Below are 20,053 nucleotides of genomic sequence, written 5' to 3'. Positions count from 1 at the left end.
GCCGTGTAGTGGGAACTTCTGGATTTGCGAGCCTTTCTTGAAATTAACGCCGAGGTGTTTGGGAGGGGAAAGAGTGTGTCATTTCTTTTGGCGCGACAGACAAGGTGGTAGTACAAGAGAGGACGTCATCATGTTTGAGCAAAGGAGGCGGCTTTTGGTTTCCTTCTGCGCTAGTGTTCGATAGAGGTCATGTCCAAGTTTTTTACCGAGAGCCGCCATGTCACGTGAACCAACTCTAGTCCTTTTTTATGCTAATCTGATGCGTTTCACATCACACATGGGACCGTGAACCTGGTATCAGTAGTGCGTTTTGTGGTGTGATATGAAACAAATACCAGGTTTATTTCAAATCCCATTAGAGCTTCTTTTCAAGGGCTGAGTTTGGAAATCTATAAATATGCAAGAGAAACTTGCAGCAGGGCAGAAATAGTTGCAAACGTTTGCTGATTTTTACAGTGGCAGTGGGATTCTCTAGATGTGGAGGATGGGAAAGGGCCTTACCTGGTAATACTTGGTCAGCAGGTAGTACCTCATGCCAACTTTGTGCACAGACCGCTTTGCTCAGTAGTGAGGGGGAATATAAAAGGTACGTTTGACACGGTCCTTCATTGTCTGGAAGTTTCTGTTTCTTGTTGAAAGAAGCAATTCTTCCATGAGAGTACTGACATACGTATGAGCTGAGCTGAGGTAAAAATAAATAAACGAGTAGAGTCTAATACGGAAAGGCTAACTAGACTAACCAAACACACGCTTTTTCTTTTTTTTTTTCCTCTAGTGCCCCAAAATGCGCCGTCATGCATTTGAACTGAAGATGCTGGATAAGTATAGCCATTATCTAGCCGCTGAAACCGAGCAGGAAATGGAGGAATGGTTGCTAACTTTGAAGAAGATTATTCAGATCAATACTGACAGTTTAGTGCAAGAGAAAAAGGAGCCGGTAGAAACAACCCAAGGTCAGAATTTTTAAATGGTTCATTATTGAGGTAAAGCTCTTCTCTTTAATCCGTGGGAATGTCGTTTGCGTAGGGTGGGTCCAGAACTCTTAATCTTGGAGGTTGACCTACTTCCTCATTAGAAATAACTATGGAGGTTGATAGATTTTCTTTTTTATTATTTTTTATTTTTTGGTAAGAGTTGATGCTGCCTAGGGTTCTGACACATGAAATATAACCAGACTAAAACGGATAGGGAATTCATGGCAGATTGTCAAAAGTCCATTAAGGTTTTCCCTGTGCTTTCATAATCAGAATTCTTTGCAGTAAATCTAGCAGGAGAGGATGGGGTGGGAGAGATAGTTAGGCTGTTCCTCTTAGGTGATTAGTAATGGTCTGCATGGTTCGGAACATCTGCTTTTAATGAATTTGCAGAAGATGAAACTAGCAGCCAAGGAAAAGCCGAGAACATCATGGCCAGTTTGGAAAGGAGCATGCATCCAGAGCTGATGAAGGTACATCTTTCTTATGCAAACTTGTTTTCAGCTGAGACAATGCAGGATTGGCTATTAAAGTTTGAACACTGGAGTCCACTTGGCAATGTCATTTCGAAGTTAAAAACCACAGGAAATTAGTGAAACAGGTACAGATGGTAAGAGAAAAGTTAGGCTCCTAAAGGTGGACCTGCAAGGACCAACTAACGGTTTGGAAAATCTTATTATTTTTTTTTCTCTAGGTATTGGGAGGTACTTATAGATTTTTGTGACGTTACTGATATTTTTTCTTACTCAGCATAATTACTATATGTCATTCATGAGATAAATATTCTTTATTCAAGGGGATATTGATATAAATCAAACAGGATATTCAGTCTAATGATTTGCATATGTTAACTTCATATGAAAATCACATCGTCTGTCTATGTGTAAATCCATACAAATATATATATGAATAATTTAATCAGATAAAGATTTTGGTGATTGGACATTGTTTGTGTTAATTACTCCTACTCTGCTCTTTGGAGTTCGAAATGAGCTAATTTAGAAAGTGTGGAGGCCATTATCATACCTATGTTAGTAGGTTACATATTTTATTACGTGGACTCCATACTATAGTAGAATAGGTTATAACTCATTTATTCATTTAAATAGCTCATTAAACCCATTTATATTTTTTTACTTTGTTCTTCTTCCTAGACTACTAAGTCACACAAGCTTAGAAGTTATTTTTTTCTACTTTAATTTTTTTAAATTTAAATTTATCCTTCTCTTAACCAAAAAATTGTACTTCACGGTTATTTTCCAAAACTTGGGAACACATTCACCATCCCCTGATCTAGGTTTTGTATGATTTTGTAGATGTTAACATATCCTTTCTGAGTCTTCGACATTCCTGTTCCAGGCTGTACAGCCACTGTGTTTTTCCTAAAGCGATGGAATTAGAATTATGTATAATATCTCATGGCTGCCACCCTGGTGATGGAAGAGACAGTGTTTTGTCATTTATTTTTCTTTTGCATTCAAATCTCTTGGATTCCTTTTTTGTACTACTATGGCCCAGGCAATATTCTTGTTGTTAGGTGAGACACATAGAAAGTGTTAAGAACCTGGTCTGTAGCTTATCATGGGTCCTAGTGATAGTGACTCTCACCCAGCAAGCATCTTTTTTATCCATCTCAAGTAAATTGAGATGGGGAATAGTGTATTTCTGAAGATCTGTCTGATGGTAGTCTTCCAGATAAGATACCTTTTATTTTTAAGTAATCTTCACACCCAACGTGGGACTTGAACTCACAACCCTGAGATTAAGAGTCGCATGCTCTGCTGACTAAGCTGGCCGGGCGCCCTGCACTAGCTAATTATTTAAATGTTATTTAGGATTCTTTTGAAGGGAACGAAGTAATGTTTGGTGTGTCTGTTTTTAATTTTAGTATGGCAGAGAAACTGAACAGCTGAACAAACTCAGTAGAGGAGACGGAAGACAGAATCTCTTTTCTTTTGATTCGGAGGTCCAGGTATTAATGACCCATTTCTTTAAATAACCAGAGAATTGTCACTTATTTAGATAAACAACCTCTGGGAAATGTGGAAATCGCTGATTTCTGTAGCGCTGGGCAATACCTATTGCTTTCTATTTGTCGTGTTCACTTCGAACAGGTATTTTAACTGATGTCTGGCAAGAGACCGGCACAGGTGCAAATAGTTTAGGACTGATTACACATTGTTTTTTTGTTTTTTTTTTTTTACCCCTCCATTCCCTGTATCTCTTGTCACCTGGTCTCCTCTAAAGAAATAAACAAGAGAACATTTAAAGATGGTTCCTGCGCTTTTAACCCGTTAAATACCAGCGCAGTCTAGTAGCAGCGGATATCTGCAGTATGAAGAACACCGAGTCATACGAGGGGTGTCGTTTATTTCCTACTCCTGAGGGAAGCCTCGGAACTGGGTTAATGTTCATGTCTGGCTCAATCCCACTTTCAGTGGAAAGTGGTGCCGGGAAGTGCAGGCTTACGTTCATTTGTGTGTCTCACCCTCTTTTGGGACAGTGAGGCCCTCTTTGTGCTAAGATCTGTGTGGTTCATATTTAATTCTGTATTTTCTGATCGAATTACTGATTTGTTTAAATGGAGAAATTCAACTGTATGTAAGTCTTATGCCTGTTTTTCTGAGCATGTTTCACGAGAAAAATGAAATTATTTGGGGAAAGGTGAATTTTTTTTCATTTTTTTCCTCCATGAGATTTGTAATGAAAATTTGGAGGTTTTTTTTTTTTTTTGGAAATAGAAAAGCCTGCATTATATGTGCATTAATAGTTTTTTCTCAGTGAAAATAGATTGTAAAAATGTAATGGAGGAAGACTGATTTTGTCGTTTCTTTCTGCTTCCAGTGGTTTTCTAATTAAGTTTTATTTTTTGAAATGGCTAAAGTGTATAGTCTATATATAATGCAGACATTTTTCCTTAATAAAAATACCACACAAGAAAATAAAATTATTTGGGGGAAAATATTTTTACTGAAGTTTCATGTCCTGCTTTTTTCCATAGCAGTATGATACTGTTTTTATAAGTTAGGTGATTAAAAAAAAAAAAAAGTACAGCTGGTCTTGAGAGCATTAGTTCTAAGACACTCATTCAGAAAGTTGCCTGTTCCAGGCAAGTCTGAGAAGTCTGAGTCTTTTATAGAACCAACCCCCACACCCCCCCACCCCCAAACCCCTCCACGACTGGGCTTTAATTGGACATGTCAGGCTCTTTCACTGTATACAAAGAAGCCGATTGACTGTGGTTGAAACTCAATCCAGTGTCTTTAAAAAATTTGTGGTACAGTGTTCTTGTGGTCATGGAACTGAACTCAAACATAACATCACTTATCAGAGAGCTACGACAGCCAGTGAGGAATTCAGAGCTCTGATGAAACTTTAAAGTGCGGAACGGTTGAATGTAGTGTTGATTCTGGAAGGCACTGTCCTTGCAGAGAAATCCGTGCTGTACGCGTTGAGTGCCTTTTCTAGGTGAAGTGCCCTCCTAGGGTATCAGCTTTCTCTTTTGACCACAGAACAATGTTTAGAGAGAGATCTTTCTACCATGGACCTTCGAGAATCAGGAAACACCGGCTGACCAAAGGAGATGGCTCCAGCTTGAGACTCCTGGGGAAAGCCTGGCGTCCCGGCATTGGGACTCACGGACCTCAGAAGGGAAAGGATTTGGGGGCTGGGGTGGTTTAGTTCAGTGTCTCTTCACATTCCACTGTCTGAATAAGATAGAAGGGAGAACAGATAAATGGGCGGAAATGAGAATTGATCTCCATGGCAATGACTGGCCTCTGCCAGCTGAAGAGGGAGCTGTCTAGTCCCACACATTTGTATTCGGTTTATAGATAAATAGACTCTGGAGGTGGGGGGCAATGGCGCGTTCAGGTACGAATATTGTACTTAGGCCTCTCTAAGGAGGATTTTGTCAGCCGTGCAGGCTAGGTCAGAACGGCTGTAATTATCCAAGGCTCTTCCGGCACAATACCTGTTTTGGCTCGAATTACTTAGGCAGCTGAGAAAAATTCTTGTGTTTCTCGGCTTGAGTTTTCCGTATTGGCGGTATATTCTATTCAGATTCACCCAATCATTTCCTGCCTCATTTGTCTCGGGTCTTAAAGTATAGTAAGTGGCCCCACAATGTATGCTTTTCCTCCCATTTGTGAGCAGAACTTAAAATGTGTTCAGATACTCAGAAGGAAAAGAGGAACTCAGATCGCCTGAACTGTGTGAGCTGAGGAGGAGGATTCTTGAAGTTTCTTTGAGGAGGGACAGATTCCTCCCCGGCTGAGAGGAATCCTTGACTCCTAATATCTGTTTTTAAAACTTAAAAAACAAACTTTTTAGAAATACTAATAATTAAACAAATACATCTCTGGGGCAGTCAGGGCATACCCCCAGCTCTGTTAGAAGCTGAGCTCAGTGTTTACCCCTTTTCGAAGCAGATGCGTCCCCCTTAGGTCATCATTGAAATGTAGGTGGTCCCCAGGGTCTAGCTGCCACTGACTCCCTAATTCAGATCCCCAACCCAGACCTCGGCTGTTTTCCCAGCCACTTAGTCCACCTCAAACTGGACACATCACGAATGAAGCTCACCATCTCCACTCCTCCGTATCTGCCATTCTGTGTTACCTCACAACCAAGGTCATGACGACACAGTCGAATTGTCTAAGTTAGAGACCATCATGTTATTCTTGATGCCTCTACTGTCTCCATTCACGGCCATTTTGCCTCCCGTAAACCTCACAGAAGACACCATCTCCGCCATACTGGAACATGTATTTTGTGGGGAAGACTGATAACAACTAAGGACATATGAAAAAGTCATGTCAGAAGACTTAAATCAAGGAAAGGGAGTATAGACTGTCAGAGTGTGCAGTCCCCTTAGGGAGTTAAGGAAGGTCTCTTTGGAAATGCCAGTTGATAAGGAGACATGAATGAAATGAGGGAGTGAGCCATGCCTCTGTCTGCCAGACCACAAATGCAAAGGCCCTGAGGTGGGGGTGTACTTAGTATGTTGGAGAAAGGACTGAGGAGGCCAGTGGCTAGAACAGAGAGTGGGGGTGGAGGGGAGGCAGCAGTTGTGGGAGATGAGGTCAGAGGAGCTGAGGGGGGTAGGGACTTCTGTCATATAAGGCTTCGTAGGCCAGGGTACAGACTTGTGACTCTTCCCTGCTTTAGATCAGAGTCTTATCATTTCCCTCTAGGATTTCTCTGTCAGTATTTGAACTTTGGTATGAGAGCTCTAGAAAGACCTATTGAATGAAAAAAAGGGTTCAAACAAAGAATGGGTAGAGAAACCGTAGGATTTTGCAGTTTTTACTTATAGATCTATATTAATATGAATCCTGTTTTTTTAAAAAATGATTTATTATCATCTGTTTTGTAGAGGTTGGACTTTTCAGGAATTGAACCTGATATAAAGCCATTTGAGGAAAAGTGCAATAAACGTTTCCTGGTGAATTGCCATGATTTAACTTTCAATATCTTGGGTCAAGTTGGAGACAACGTAAAAGGACCACCCACGAATGTATGTATGACTTTTCCTTCCACCTTAAACCAGTGCATTAAGGAAATGCTTTGCTTTCTTTTTTTAATCACTGGAAGTAATTTATGGGATGAAAATTCCATAGCTATGTACTGTGATAAATTTGACATGGAGGCATTTCATACGTGCCTTTCTTTTGCCAAAATACGAATGGGTCTTCATTCTGAGAGGATTCATGACCATATTAACCAATTTAAAATACAGATAGTGTAGGCTCTTGACATTCTAAAGGGACATGTTCCCCGAACCTGGATGGTCCTCCAAGTTGGGAATTCTGCCAGAGAATGTGACTTCTTCTGTGAGGTTGGCTCATCGCAATGAGTAAGGAACACCAAAACCAGGCGAGGACACACATGCTGTGCAGTCAGCCGCCCTCCGTCCTCCTAGAGTGAATTCATTTTGTTTTTCACAGCAAATTCCAACCTTGAGCTGTCGTGGATCATTTGAGTTACTCAGAAACACTTGAAACTATAAATGTAAAAATCGCCAAAGAGCCTGCATGCATCCATCCATCTACCTTCCTTCCTTCCTCCCTTTCTTTCCAAGATTTTATCTATTTATTTGACAGAGAGCAACTCAGTGAGAGGGGGAACACAATCAGGAGGAGAGGGAGGAGGGAGAAGCAGGCTTCCAGCTGAGCCGGGAGCCTGATGTGGGGCTCAATGCAGGGCTCGATGCAGGGCTCCATCCCAGGACCCTGGGACCATGACCCAAGCCAAAGGCAGATGCTTAATAACTGAGCCACCCAGGTGCCCCTATGTTCATCTTTCTTTTTTCCTTCTGGTTTTACCTTTGACAAATCCCCGCAGTAATGACTTATTTCCTTCCAGAGCAGCTAAAATGCACTAGCAGACTTCATGTGTATAAAGGGTTAATCTTTACACTATTTGGCACGAAATTTCTCTTTGTGACCAGCCTTCAAATACTGTCTGTAGGGACGAATTGTGTCTTCCAAAACTGCTGATGGGGCAAAGCTTTTGTCAAGTAATTTGATGTTGACTGATATTCGCTCTTATTAAAGGTCCAATCTAGTAAGCTGTAACATAACAAAAGGGAACATTCATTTTTATTCGATAATATTGATATTGTTTTTCGGCGATTTCAGTAAACCTGTAGAGAATTACATGTTATTCAGAGAACAATCAATGTCCTTTCAATGTGGCTTCTGATTTCTCCTCATTTAAAGAAAGTGTAACTTGCAAAATTACCTATATCCGGCAGAAGTTAACATTTGATAGGTTGTTACTTCAGAGCACTCCGTCTTATATGCAGACGAGCCCTAATGCAATTTTAGCCGAATGTCGAACTCAGAAAGAACATTAGTCACAGAGCCTCGTGGAATCCGGACATCGTTTTGTCATTTTGCATCCCTCCCCCACCCCCACCAAAAAGTCTTCACTTCCAAATGTCATTGTTTTCATTCCCAGGTTGAACCCTTCTTTATCAATCTTGCCTTGTTTGATGTAAGGAACAATTGCAAGATTTCAGCTGACTTCCACGTAGACCTGAATCCCCCATCTGTCCGCGAGATGCTGTGGGGCCCCTCCACCCAGCTGGCCGGTGATGGAAGCCTGAAAAGCTCCTCCCCGGAGTCTTTTATTCATGGAATTGCTGAGTCTCAGTTACGCTACATAAAGCAGGTAAAGAGTCCTCTCGTAGCCTCCTGGAGAAGAAACCGAAACATACCCATGGGTTATTTCGCCCGCTCAGACCGATGTTTTCCCAGGCATTCCATCTCCCGTAAGGTCTGTGGCTAGGGGTTTGTCTGGGGACCGAAGCGGCAGGGACAGAATGGAAACCCCATAGCTAGCTACACCTCAGCAAAGGAACATTGTCAGTGGGACCGTGATGTGAGTCTCAGAGGAAGTGTTCTGTGAGCTGAATGTAGGTCACACAGACAGAGACGCATACCACCAGCTCCTGTATGTACTCATGAGCAAGGCAGGGGACGGCTGGAAGGCTTGTTTCTTTGAAGAAAAAAGTGGACCCTGCCGTAGCCTGCCCCCCTTCCCGAATTCCCCGCTCCTTTGGGAATAGGTGGCCAGGTTTGGGTTTTGGCTTTTGTCTTGGTGTGCCGTCTTTAGTTCCACGTATTTGCTAAAACACCATTGGATTTTTCCTTAGGACCAACGCAAAAAGCAACCCCTTGCAGAACTTTAGCTGAAGCCTGGCTGCTGACCAGAGAATGGAGTTCTGAGTGAGTGCAAGGAAGAGAAGGAGATTAGGCAGGGAAGGGAAGGTGCCCGTCTGAATGAGACTTCACCTCGTCGGGTCAAGTCTTGTGACCTGTCACAGATCGGAGGCTGTATCTTTGCCAGATTTGAGTACAGGATAGGGGTTGCGTGTGTCCGGCTACACCCCTGGCTGAGGTGCCATTAGATCTGTGTCCCTCAAATTCCTGGCCTGCTAACCCCCCCCACAGCAAAATGTCCCGCATTGACAGTCAAATTCCTCCAGAATATCGTTCTTCCCAGTGGCCAAGTTGTCTGGAATTTGGGGATCTTCGTTTGCGAGCGGGCAGTGTTCATACTGACCCCCCATGAATAGGTAATTTTAATGGAGCATAAAGGCCCTTTATCCAAGGAGTTCTGGTTGAAAAGCAGTGGGAGGGGACTGCTTCCGTCACATATGCACTGCCGCGCTCTCCATCCTGTCCAGTGCAAAGAGGCCCCTTTAGAAGGAGCCTGACGCTTCCCTTGCATTTTGACCTCTGACCTCCCTGCAGGCCTTGAGAGGTTAGGCAGAACAGAATCGTCAGTCTTCCCTTCTCGACTTCTGCAACTAAAAGAAACTAGACTGTGACAGAATTGAAACTGGAAAGAGGCACAAGAACAAAGCAGTTCACGTTGTAAGATTTATTCCCCCCGCCATGAAAAGGTGGTTTTTTTTTTTTCTGATTATAAAGCTAAATGTATTATGATGTAGAAGATTTGAACAAGACAAAAAGCATAAAGAAAAAGTCGCTGCGCCCCATAGACAAGAAGTGTCAACATTTTGACGAACCTCTTTCCACAACACAGAGTACTAACCACTATACGATCACGGCCTTGACGAACCTCTTTCCAGACATCTGTATATATATAAACGCATAAATCTTATGTATGTTCTTATACAAACTAGATCCTATTCATGCCATTTTATACTTGCTGTATTTGTTCCATATCACGTGGATCCTGGATCAGTATCTCTGGATCAATGTCTCTGGATCGCTCACATTCAGGAAGGCTAATGTCATATTCCATGAACTTAACTCATTGGGATATTTGTCATTTTGGGATACTGTAAATAACACAAATAACACTACATTGGACATCCTTGTGTATGTTCATTAGCTCTCCTGTTGAATTATCTCCTTAGAATAAATACCAAGCATTGGGGTTTTTTGGATTCAGGATTATGCTCTTTGGTACATATTGCTAAATGGTGGGGAAGACTTTGCATGTGCAGTTACTTCCCTCCTTGGGCTCTGGATCTGTGGTAGCTTTTTGTCGCCTCTTTTTTAAAAATTTTTTATTTACTTATTTATTATTTGTCAGAGAGAGAGAGAGAGAGAGAGAGCAAGCATATGCAGGGGGAGCAGCAGACAGAGGGAGAAGCAGACTCCCCGCTGAACAGGGAGCCTGATGTGGGGCTCGACCCCAGGACCCTGGGATCATGACCTGAGCCAAAGGCAGACGCTTAACTGACTGAACCACCCAGGCATCCCTACCATATCAAATAAGCCCCTTTAAGCCAATGATGTGTTTACTTTATTTCTTGAGTGTACTTAGCTGTATGTTCAAGGCATGGAGTTTAACCTGTGGGCATGGGCTTTATCCCACTTGTAATCTAGGTCAGGAAGAAAATCAACAGTTTTTGCAGTATCTCCAGTATGCTGGAATTTTCCATTGACATTTCATGTAATCGTCATAGTCTTGTGAAATAGTGCACTTGTGGCTGTTTTGGAGGGGCGGAAAGGGCAGATCAGGAGGTGAAGGAAGCCGTCCACCATTACGCAGCCGAATGCGGAGAAGGCGGGATTGGAACCTAGGTCTGTTTCCAAGACTCCAGTCAACAATGGCCAGCAGAATGAAATTCCATGCTGCAGCCTATTGTGCAATGATAGTGGAGGTGTTTGGAACACATGTGGGGGGGGCCTGGGGGGCAGGAGTTAACTTAGAGGGCCATGCAGGAGAGATGTGGGGCTTGGGAGAAAAAGCCTGAAAAGAATAGAGGAGTGTTGGGAAGGTAACCCAAGGGACAGTGGCCTCAGATGGCTTTATCATCTTGCAATCTTTTCAGACCAACTGATGAAACTGGGAAGTGGTCATTGATTTCAACTAGTTGAACATTTTATTTTGGAGAATTTTTTAAAAATTTTTATTTATTCATTTGACAGAGAGAGATCATAAGTAGGCAGAGAGGCAAGCAGAGAGAGAGAGAGAGAGAGAGAAGGAAGCAGGCTCCCTGCAGAGCAGAGAGCTTGATGCGGGACTCCATCCCAGGACCCTGAGATCATGACCTGAGTCGAAAGCAGAGGCTTAACCCACTGAGCCACCCAGGTGGCCCTGGAGAAATTTTCCCCTCAACTTCTTCACATTTAGGGGGAGGAAGCAGTGCTGTGTTGGAGAAAGACTGAATGTATGTAGATCTGAACCCGGGTCCCATCTCTCCCATTCTTCAGCAATGACAACGAGTTCAGCAGTTGTTTTTTTTTTTTTTTAAGGTTTTATTTATTTATTTGAGAGCGAGAGAGAGCAGAGAGGGAGAGTACATGAGTGGGAGGATGGGCAGAAGGAGAAGCAGGCTCCCCACAGAGCAGGGAACCTGATGTGGGGCTCGATCCCAGGACCCTGGGATCATGACCCCAGCTGAAGGCAGATGCTTAACCAATGAGATACCCAGGCGCCCCAAGTTCAGCACCTCTTACATGCCACTGTATTTCTCTAGCTTCTTTATCAAGGTCCTTATTTTCATAACAGCGTAGCAAAGTAGGCAGGTACTATTACCATACCCATTATACAGATGAGGAAATGAAGGCACAGAGCTGTTCAGTAGCTTGCCCCGGGGTCACAGAACTTAGATGAGGAACAGGACCTGAAAGTAGGTCTAGCAGGTTTCAAAGCCAGGTGTTTACCCCTGTGGTATACTGCTTCTGTGTTACCTGAGAGAGGAGGAGAAGGCCCAGTTCCCCAGAGTTCCCAGAAAGGGCGGTCTTGGTGGCCGCAGCCCTTCCAGCAAGGCGGCTCGAACAGCAGCATAATCTGTAGTAAGAGTTTGGTGGATGGTGGTTGTCTGGGGGCCATCCTAGGCCTTCCCCATCTGTTCACTGGAGTCTTTCTCTCCAGTGGCTTTCTGAGAACAGTGGGGTGGCCACTGGAAAGGAGGGAGTTGGATCCACTGAGTAATTTTGCCCCCTTGTGACCCTTATTCTCAGCTGCCTGGCATTTTCTTCCCAGAAGCCTTGATAGAGCTCAGCTCCCCCATGTCTCCCAAGGTCAGACCTGACTGACTTTAGGTTGGGCTTGTGGGGGAGATGCTGACTCTTGGAGGCCTGCCTCCTTGTGACTCCATGGGCTCCCTCCTTGGGGAAGCTGTTATTAGCCTGGTGAAGGGGTACAGCATCTCTCCTGCAAAGCCCTACCTTGCTGTGGGCTCTGTAAGTGTTGGGGACTGGGACGAGGGGGCCTCACCCCTTCTTTAGAGGGAGAGGGGCAGTAAAGGGGGTAAGAATTACCCTGAGGTTGGGGGCAGCTGCATCTGTGCTCCTAGGTGGAAAAGGATGGCTGGGTCAGAGGCCTTGTCTACAAGGGCCAGACTCCCGGGCCACATGGAGATTCCCCAGCTCTCTCTGGCTACCCTTCTGTGTTCTGGGGACAGGGAGAGTGCTAGAAGCTGACTGGGACAAAAGACAGAACAGCACTGATGGCGTCCCCTTACCCTGGAATCCCTGGTCATTTCAGAAAATGAATGCTTCGATGCCTCAGCATTCTTATCTGTGAACAGGAGGAGATAATAGTACCTCCATGCAGGGGCAGCTATAAGGCTCTGACAAAGTGCACAGTTCCCAGAAAGGGCCAAGCACGGCGCTAGGCCGCCATGTTCGTTCAGCATGACATGACCAGCAATAGAGTGCAGGAATGGTGATCACAGATATCCAAGTGAAAGCCATTGTCAGAGTTTTCAAAATGAGTGAACATTAGCTGTAGCAAAAATCAGTATTGCTGCTCTCATCTGTCTTCATCATGTGAAAGTCGGCTGTATGGGCCTCAGGGCTCAGAGGCAGCATAGCTTGGGCTGGATGTATAGTCTGGAAGTCCTGGCCACAAGCTCCTTGTCCGCTTGCAGCATAAACTTCTGTAAGCCCTCGGTTTCTTCATCTGTGAAATGGGTACATCCTAAGTGCCTGCATTCGAGGGCTTGCCATATATATATATATAAATGGATTCTGGTGGGGGGTGGGGGATGACTTGGGGTCTCACACGGGGTTTTCTCATCTTTCCCGGAAGCCATGGAGTGCTTGCTCTGGAGCAGGTAGGATAATATGTCTGAAATATTCTGAAAACTGGAACACACGATCTGAACACAGTTGGTAATACACCAGGTAGAAAAATAATACTTGGTCGAATCCCAGGAATGGGTTTTTTCCTTCGAATTCATTTGTGTGGTGCTCCTTTAAACAACAGATCTAATCAACTAACTGGCTCTTTGGCAAATAGTCTCCTTGGGAGAAGCTGGACAGTGGATGACACGGTGGTATCAGAAAGCATCTGTAACTCTGGCTGCATCTATGTTCATAACCCTTAAGTGGACTGTACAGGAAAAAACCAACTTTTGGACTCTCTCTCCTCACCTGAAAAGCGCAGGCGCTCTTTAAGTGCAGTAAAGCATTTGCTTCCTCTTAGCTATAATTAGTATTAATTGCAGGTGAATTGCTCTGGAGTTAACATGCAGCGACGTTTGAAAATGCACATTCAGTTCCACTTGAGAAATGCGTGCTATTTCAGCACGGGCCCATGAAGTCGAACAATACGTGTCGTATTAATTAGGTATGAAAAGGCACCTTGCGATCACGGCCAAACACGAGAGGCCAAGTGGTAATGGCGACAGCTGTACCTCAGGGACAAATAGATGTGAAGTTGGTGACCAGAGCAGGTCGATTTTGAAAGAAGCTTTAGGAGCTGTGTGAAAGGAAAGGCTGTCTATTTTCAGGGTCCTACACATGACCCTGCGTTGGAGGTCACCCTTTGATGCTAAGCACAGGACTAGGAATCATCGACCACCCAACGGTATGCATGAAGTCACATTAAAATGTCTAATGGGAGTAATTTTTTCTCCCTCAGGGAATTTTCTCCGTGACAAATCCACATCCTGAAATTTTTCTGGTTGCAAGAATTGAAAAGGTGCTCCAGGGAAACATTGCACACTGTGCGGAACCCTACATCAAAAATTCGGACCCAGCAAAGGTAATGGCAATGCTAGTTTGTGAAAGTTTCAGCTTAATGTAAAATTTGCCTTTTGCTGATATTTTAAATGGTACTGTTAATGACCCCTCCAGGGAGCCTTGTTCTCTAAATACGGTGTGCCATGTGAGTATGCGTGCTACAGCTTGAATGTGAGCCCCCCCTTTTCATTTATGTTCTGTTTACATGACAGTCTGATTGCTGCTTGCTTATCAAAGTAAGAGCAAAAGGCTTTTAGGCAACATCTGCTCATTGACACCATATCCTTGGCAATAGCTTACTCTTTATTTCCAGCCCTTCCATTCAGCTCTAGAATGTCAGAGCTGGGAGGTCCAGCCCTGGCTGTGATAAGCACACAAAGATAAGAGAGCGAGGGATTCATGGAGCTAAGTGAATTCAATTTGAGGGGCCGTCCTTTATTCTGAGATTTTTGTTCTTCCTACCTTTTTGAACATTACGCCTGTGTGTCTTTCACGGAATGTTGGCATATGAAATGGTAGTGACTGTTTTTTTTTTTTTTAAGATTTTTATTTATTTATTTATTTGACAGACAGAGATCATAAGTAGGCAGAGAGGCAGGCAGAGAGAGAGGAAGGTAAGCAGGCTCCCCGCTGAGCAGAGAGCCTGATGTGAGGCTCGCTTCCAGGGCCCTGGGATCATGACCTGAGCCGAAGGCAAGGCTTTAACCCACTGAGCCACCCAGGCGCCCTCTTAGCTACTGTTTAACTGTTGAAATGTCTTCGGATGGCAACGTGGAAAGTCAGCGACCCCTGTAATCGTCCAAATTTCTAGATCATGAAATCCAGACTCCTGCAAATGAGTGACCTGGCCCTTTCCTCTTGTTTTACAAATGAGAAAACGAAGGCCCAGAGAGCGAAAGCATGCGTGGCCTGCTTCATTAGCGGCACTGCAGCTACTGTGTATTTACAAAGAGTCGATCTGTCATACGTGGTATCTGGTTATGTGTCCAAATAGTGTTTACTGAGCGGAAGATGCCAAGGGGACATGTGACTAATTTGTGTGGGAGAGAAAAGTCTCAACGATGTAGATAAGAGCCTCTAGCATTCTGCATCCCTGGGGATGAGCATCCGGCCGGCATTTCGCGGCTGGTTTCGGCTCTGTGGGCTGTTAATCTTCTGTCAGCTCCAGCGCCTTGCAAACAGAAGCTCCTTGCCCAGCCAAACTAATTGCATTGACTCTTGGTCACTTGGCTTTTTATCTTGGGAGTAAAAAGGTCAACTGTATTCAGAACAAACTTCTCCCAAGAATAATGAGTGTCTGCCAGCTCATGTGTGAAAGGAAATATGCATTAAAAATGCTCAAAATTTTCCCAGTAGAGATCTTTGGTACAAAACGTGCCCTACACCTCTTTTCATCCATCTTTGGATATCCCGATGAAGGCTCTGTTAATGATGAAACACAAAACGCTTTAAAAAAAAAACCCACCAAACTCTGGTCTTGGGGTGCCTGGATGGCTCAGTCAGTTAGGTGTCTGCCTTGGCCTCGGGTCATGACCTCAAGGTCCTAGGATCGAGACCTGCATCGGGCTCCCTGCTCAGCGGGGAGCCTGCTTCTCCCTCTCCCTCTGCCTGCTGCTCCCCCTGCTTGTGATCTCTCTCTGCCAAAAAATAAAATAAAATCCAATTAAATTTAAAAGAAGGAAAGAAAGAAAACTCTAGTGGAAAGTGGATAACTGCTGCATCTTGTGTTTGTTTTTATTGGGAGCTCTTTCTTTTTCTCTTTTGCCAGACTGGGAAGTTTTACATCGGTAAGTGAGGGAAATTACTGTTTGCTATGAGTCTTTGGTTGTTCAAACACACACTAGTGTGTCTTCTTATTTCTGCCCCTAGACGGCCCAGAAGGTGCACAGGACAGCAAAGCAAGTGTGTAGCCGCCTTGGACAATACAGAATGCCCTTTGCTTGGGCTGCCAGGTTTGTACAAATATAATCCTGACCTTTCTGTTCGCACTCATCTGTAAAGTTCACGGCTGTCATCCTTGCCGGCAGCGTTTAGCGGGCGGTCTCTGACAAGCCAGGTCTATCCTTGGACACTTGGGATGTGGCCGGGTCCTCTCAGGGACCAAGTGGCTCTAGCAGCAGACATTTCTCTCTGGGGGCTGGGAGTCTGAGGTCCGGGTGCCAGCATGACCGGGTCATAGCGAGGAGCCTCTTTTAGGTTGCAGACAGCTAGCTGGCTTCTCCTTTATCTTCATCTAGCTGGCCTCTTCTAAGGGCACTAATCCCATTCATGAGGGCTCCACCCTCCTGACCCAATCACCTCCCACACGCCCCCTCCTCCTAATGCTGGCACTTTGGGGTTTGGCTTCCCACGTGGGAACTTAGGTGGGAGGGCACAGACGTGAGCTCTGCCGCGGGATATGAGAATCCTTTCTCTTGCAATTTGCCGTGCCTCAAGGAACCTTCCATTTCTTCATCTGTGGTGCTTCAGGGAAATTGGCTTTGGCCTCGGTTCCCGATCTGACCACCACTTAATTTTATTGCATTCTAAAGCAGAGTTTATTTGCTACAGTAATGGAATTTTTTTGCCCTCCCCAGAAAACCCGAGATTTTAGCGAATTATGTACAGCGTGCCCGCTGTTTCAAAGCTGGCTAAGTTTATACTTTGAAAAGCTATCCTAGAATATTTCTGGAAACTGTACTAAAAATGAGAAGGCAAAAGAATGCGGTTGTTAAGTGCAAGCGGGTCATTCATGAATAGACTTGGTTTCTGATGACAGATGCGTGAAACCTGTCACGGGTAGTGTATGTGGAAGGGTGTTATCTCTAGTTCATCTCTTATGGTAGGTTATATTTTTTCCCCCCAGTTCTTGCAAGTCTACATACAGTGATGACTTAAAATGTCTTTCTTGTATCCCATCCCTTTGAAGTCCAGGTTCACTGGCTTGGGAGCGGTATAGCCTGTACAGCTCACTGAATCTTCTGGGGAAAGGGCACCATGTTCTGAGTAATTCAGTCCACTGTGTTTGCTGGGTGTTGGGGAGTAGCATAAGGGGAGGAGATTCTAAGCTAATTAACTCTTCTGTCAGTGTTTATAATCATTTCATTTGGGGGAAGCTTTCAGAACATACTGTGTGTTGGTAGATGAAAAAGCATGCTTGTCCTCGTTTTGTGGGCTAGTTTCAAAAAAAAAAGAAGAAGAAGAAGAAGATAACCATGGTTGGGTGAATGGCGAAGAGTCGCAGAGGTTGGTCTGTTTAGGCACTGGCGGGGGTGAAGTGTGGCTTGTGGACACACGTCCTTAGTGGTGCTCTGGCCTGAGAAGTCTGTCACTGCTGTTGGGATTATTCAGAGTTATCTGGGAACCCTATATAAGACGATGGTCTAAGTGCTTTAATGTGTACCTTCTTGAGAGGTGAGAACTGTTATTCCTGCCTGGGAGAGGAGGAAATTCAGCCGTGGAACAAGTTAAAAAAAAAAAAAAATCCTTGCCCAACTTCATGGGCACATGGCCAAGCCGGGATCTGAACCCATAGCACGTGACCTCCGCCCACGCCAGACCACGGTAGCGCACGGCCCACTGTCGTGGCTGTTCAGTGCTGTTTGGTCAGTAGGAAAATGAGTTTAAAAAGTAATTTAGATATTAATTTAACAACCTTTGAACGTAGATGCTCTGATTCCCTGTTCTGATGAGGAATTGGGCTCCCTTTTCCCTCCTGCAGCAAGAACTCACTCTAAAGGCTTGCCTGGGGTATTTTAAAGATGTATGCTAAACCCCTGTTTACTGAAAATAAAGGAGGTATGCTTAGAAGTAGGAACCATAGTGAATGCCTAGAAGCACATCTTAGGAGGCTTGGAGCGGGGGGATTATGTTTTCGGCTAGAGCTGCTCCCAGTGTGTTGGGGGCTTGGCCATTACTGCCCATTTTAGCAGTAAGAAGCTGCCTAAAAATGGGATGGGGTCGGGGATGCCTGGGTGGCTCAGTCAGTTAAAGCGTCTGTCTTTGGCTCTGATCATGGTCCCTGGGTTCTGGGATCGAGCCCCACATGGGGCTCCCTGCTCAGTGGAGAGCCTGCTTCTCCCTCTCTCCCTCTGCCTTCCGCTTTGCCTACTTGTGGCCTCTCTCCATCGAATAAATAAATAGAATTTTTTTTTTTAAATGGGAGAGGGAAGAGGGGTAAGGAATCATCCACACTTGTATTTGGAAACTCTACGTATATCTTGTAAACTTTGTATAAATTGACCCTAAAGCTTTAACTTAATGGTCATCAACTTGGAGACTCACTTTACCTTTGATTCAAATGCGTGTGTTATATGTATCTAGCTTGGTGGATTCTCACAAACGTTTCCAGTCACGTGACTACCATGCCAGCCAAGATCTGGAGCGTGTCTGACACTTCAGAAAGTTTCCTCCTGCCCCTGTCCAAGCAGCCATCCCACTCCTATCAGTCAGCCACCCCGCTGATGACTTTTTTCTATTCTAGACCTTCCTACATAGGGAATCCTGCCGTATGTACTTTCGCATTTGGTTTCTTGTGCTCAGTTTGGCTTTGGGGTTCATCCACATTCTTGTAACATATCCGCCCTTCACTCTGAGTAGTATTCCACTGTCTGAATACACGACAGTGTATCCGTTCACTTGTTCATGAATATCCAGGCCGTTTCCTTTCGGGGACGTAACAAATAAGTCTGCGGTGAACATTTAGGGGTCCTGTGGAAATATGCTTGAGAGTGAACTTGCAGGGTCAGAGGGTGGGTATGTGCTGAATTTCCCAAGAAATTACCCAACGAGTTTTCCAAAGTGGTCGTACCACGTTGAATGTGCACCAGCAGTAAGTTTGTCTTAATTTGTCAACACTTGAGAATTTAAAAAAAAATTCTCTTGTTGTTTTAGACCCATTTTCAAAGATACTCAAGGTTCTCTGGATCTGGATGGGAGATTTTCTCCTTTGTATAAACAAGACAGTAGCAAGCTTTCAAATGAAGACATTCTCAAGTTGCTCTCAGAGTATAAGAAGTAAGTGCTGCTGTAGGAAATTGATAAAATAGATGAATTACAGTTTCTTGATATGATGAATGCGAGTCATATGTGGGAGAGACTGAATGCTTTGGAGCATTTTTGGATTTGGAAGTTTGCATATAGGGTAACCAGTGCGTTCAGTATTCATAAATTTTAAGTATAAAATATTTCTTATTTTACACCTAGGCCAGAGAAGACCAAATTGCAGATTATTCCTGGGCAGCTCAACGTCACTGTAGAATGTGTTCCTGTGGAATTATCAAGTAAGAATTCACATGTTAAAAATAAACCTCAAAGGGCTACATTTGAATCTCAGGTTTTTAATCTTTTCAATATATTTCTTGAGGTTTACATGGTGCTTTAAGTGCCTAGGGCTGCCATAAGAAACTCCTACAATTGGCTTAAGAAACTGCCGTAAGAAACTCCTACAGTTGGCTCCTTAATTGGCTTAAGATGACAGATTCATTCTCTCCCGGTTCTGGAAGCTGGAAGTCAAGATCAGGATATTAACAGGGCTACATTCCTTCTTAGTGCTCTAAGGCAGACTCCCTAGTCACTGGATTTAGGGCCCACACTAATGCAGTATGATGTCATCTTGACCCATCACATCTGCAAAGACCCTGTTTCCAACTGAGCAGCCAGGTGGCCCTGTAAAGACCCTGTTTCCAAATACAGTCATATTCTGAAGTTCTGGTGGCCATGAATTTTTGGGGGATGGGGACACTATTCAATCCAGCACATGCAGTGAATAGTTACAAATTAGGAAGGGTGTTAAGTTGATTTTATCAGAAGCTGTTTCATATGTAATATATCCTGTAGTGGCTCTTCCCTAGTCAGTTTCTGCTGTTTTTTGCCTTGGGTAAATCCCATCAAGGAATCCAAAAGGAAGAGAGTTTCTTTTCCTCTCTAAAGACAAGGATCTAAGATCTCAGAAGAAGAATGGGCAGAAGACAGAAAAGACACTTTGCAGGAAGTAAAATTTAGTGGCTAATAAAAACTTGAAAAATGTTCAAATCTCTGTAATAATGCCACTAATGCAGTTAAAGTAGCAAAATGCTTTTCTTCTCTGTCGCATTTACAAAAATGTTTTAAAGTGTAGCTGTCTTAATGCTGGCTGGGTTTTAG

The 20,053-nt window shown here is 44.0% G+C and overlaps 1 protein-coding gene across 5 annotated transcripts in view; it reads left to right on the top strand.

Moving 5' to 3' along the window:
* The window catches only part of DOCK11 (dedicator of cytokinesis 11), a 189,504-nt gene that overhangs the window by 68,211 nt on the left and 101,240 nt on the right, over positions 1-20,053 (top strand). For all 5 annotated transcript variants that reach the window (XM_044236036.1, XM_044236035.1, XM_044236038.1 and 2 more), the window contains 9 exons: positions 776-953; positions 1,368-1,447; positions 2,863-2,946; positions 6,349-6,489; positions 7,935-8,147; positions 13,830-13,952; positions 15,800-15,882; positions 18,803-18,925; positions 19,115-19,191. In XM_044236036.1, coding sequence (XP_044091971.1) covers positions 776-953; positions 1,368-1,447; positions 2,863-2,946; positions 6,349-6,489; positions 7,935-8,147; positions 13,830-13,952; positions 15,800-15,882; positions 18,803-18,925; positions 19,115-19,191 — 1,102 coding nt within the window. The remainder of the gene's footprint in view (positions 1-775; positions 954-1,367; positions 1,448-2,862; positions 2,947-6,348; positions 6,490-7,934; positions 8,148-13,829; positions 13,953-15,799; positions 15,883-18,802; positions 18,926-19,114; positions 19,192-20,053) is intronic.

The sequence above is a fragment of the Neovison vison genome, chromosome X (genome assembly GCF_020171115.1).
Source record: "Neovison vison isolate M4711 chromosome X, ASM_NN_V1, whole genome shotgun sequence".
NCBI lineage: Eukaryota > Metazoa > Chordata > Mammalia > Carnivora > Mustelidae > Neogale > Neogale vison.
The sequence above is the reverse complement of the archived record's forward strand: the minus strand, read 5'-3'. Positions and strand labels throughout refer to the sequence as shown.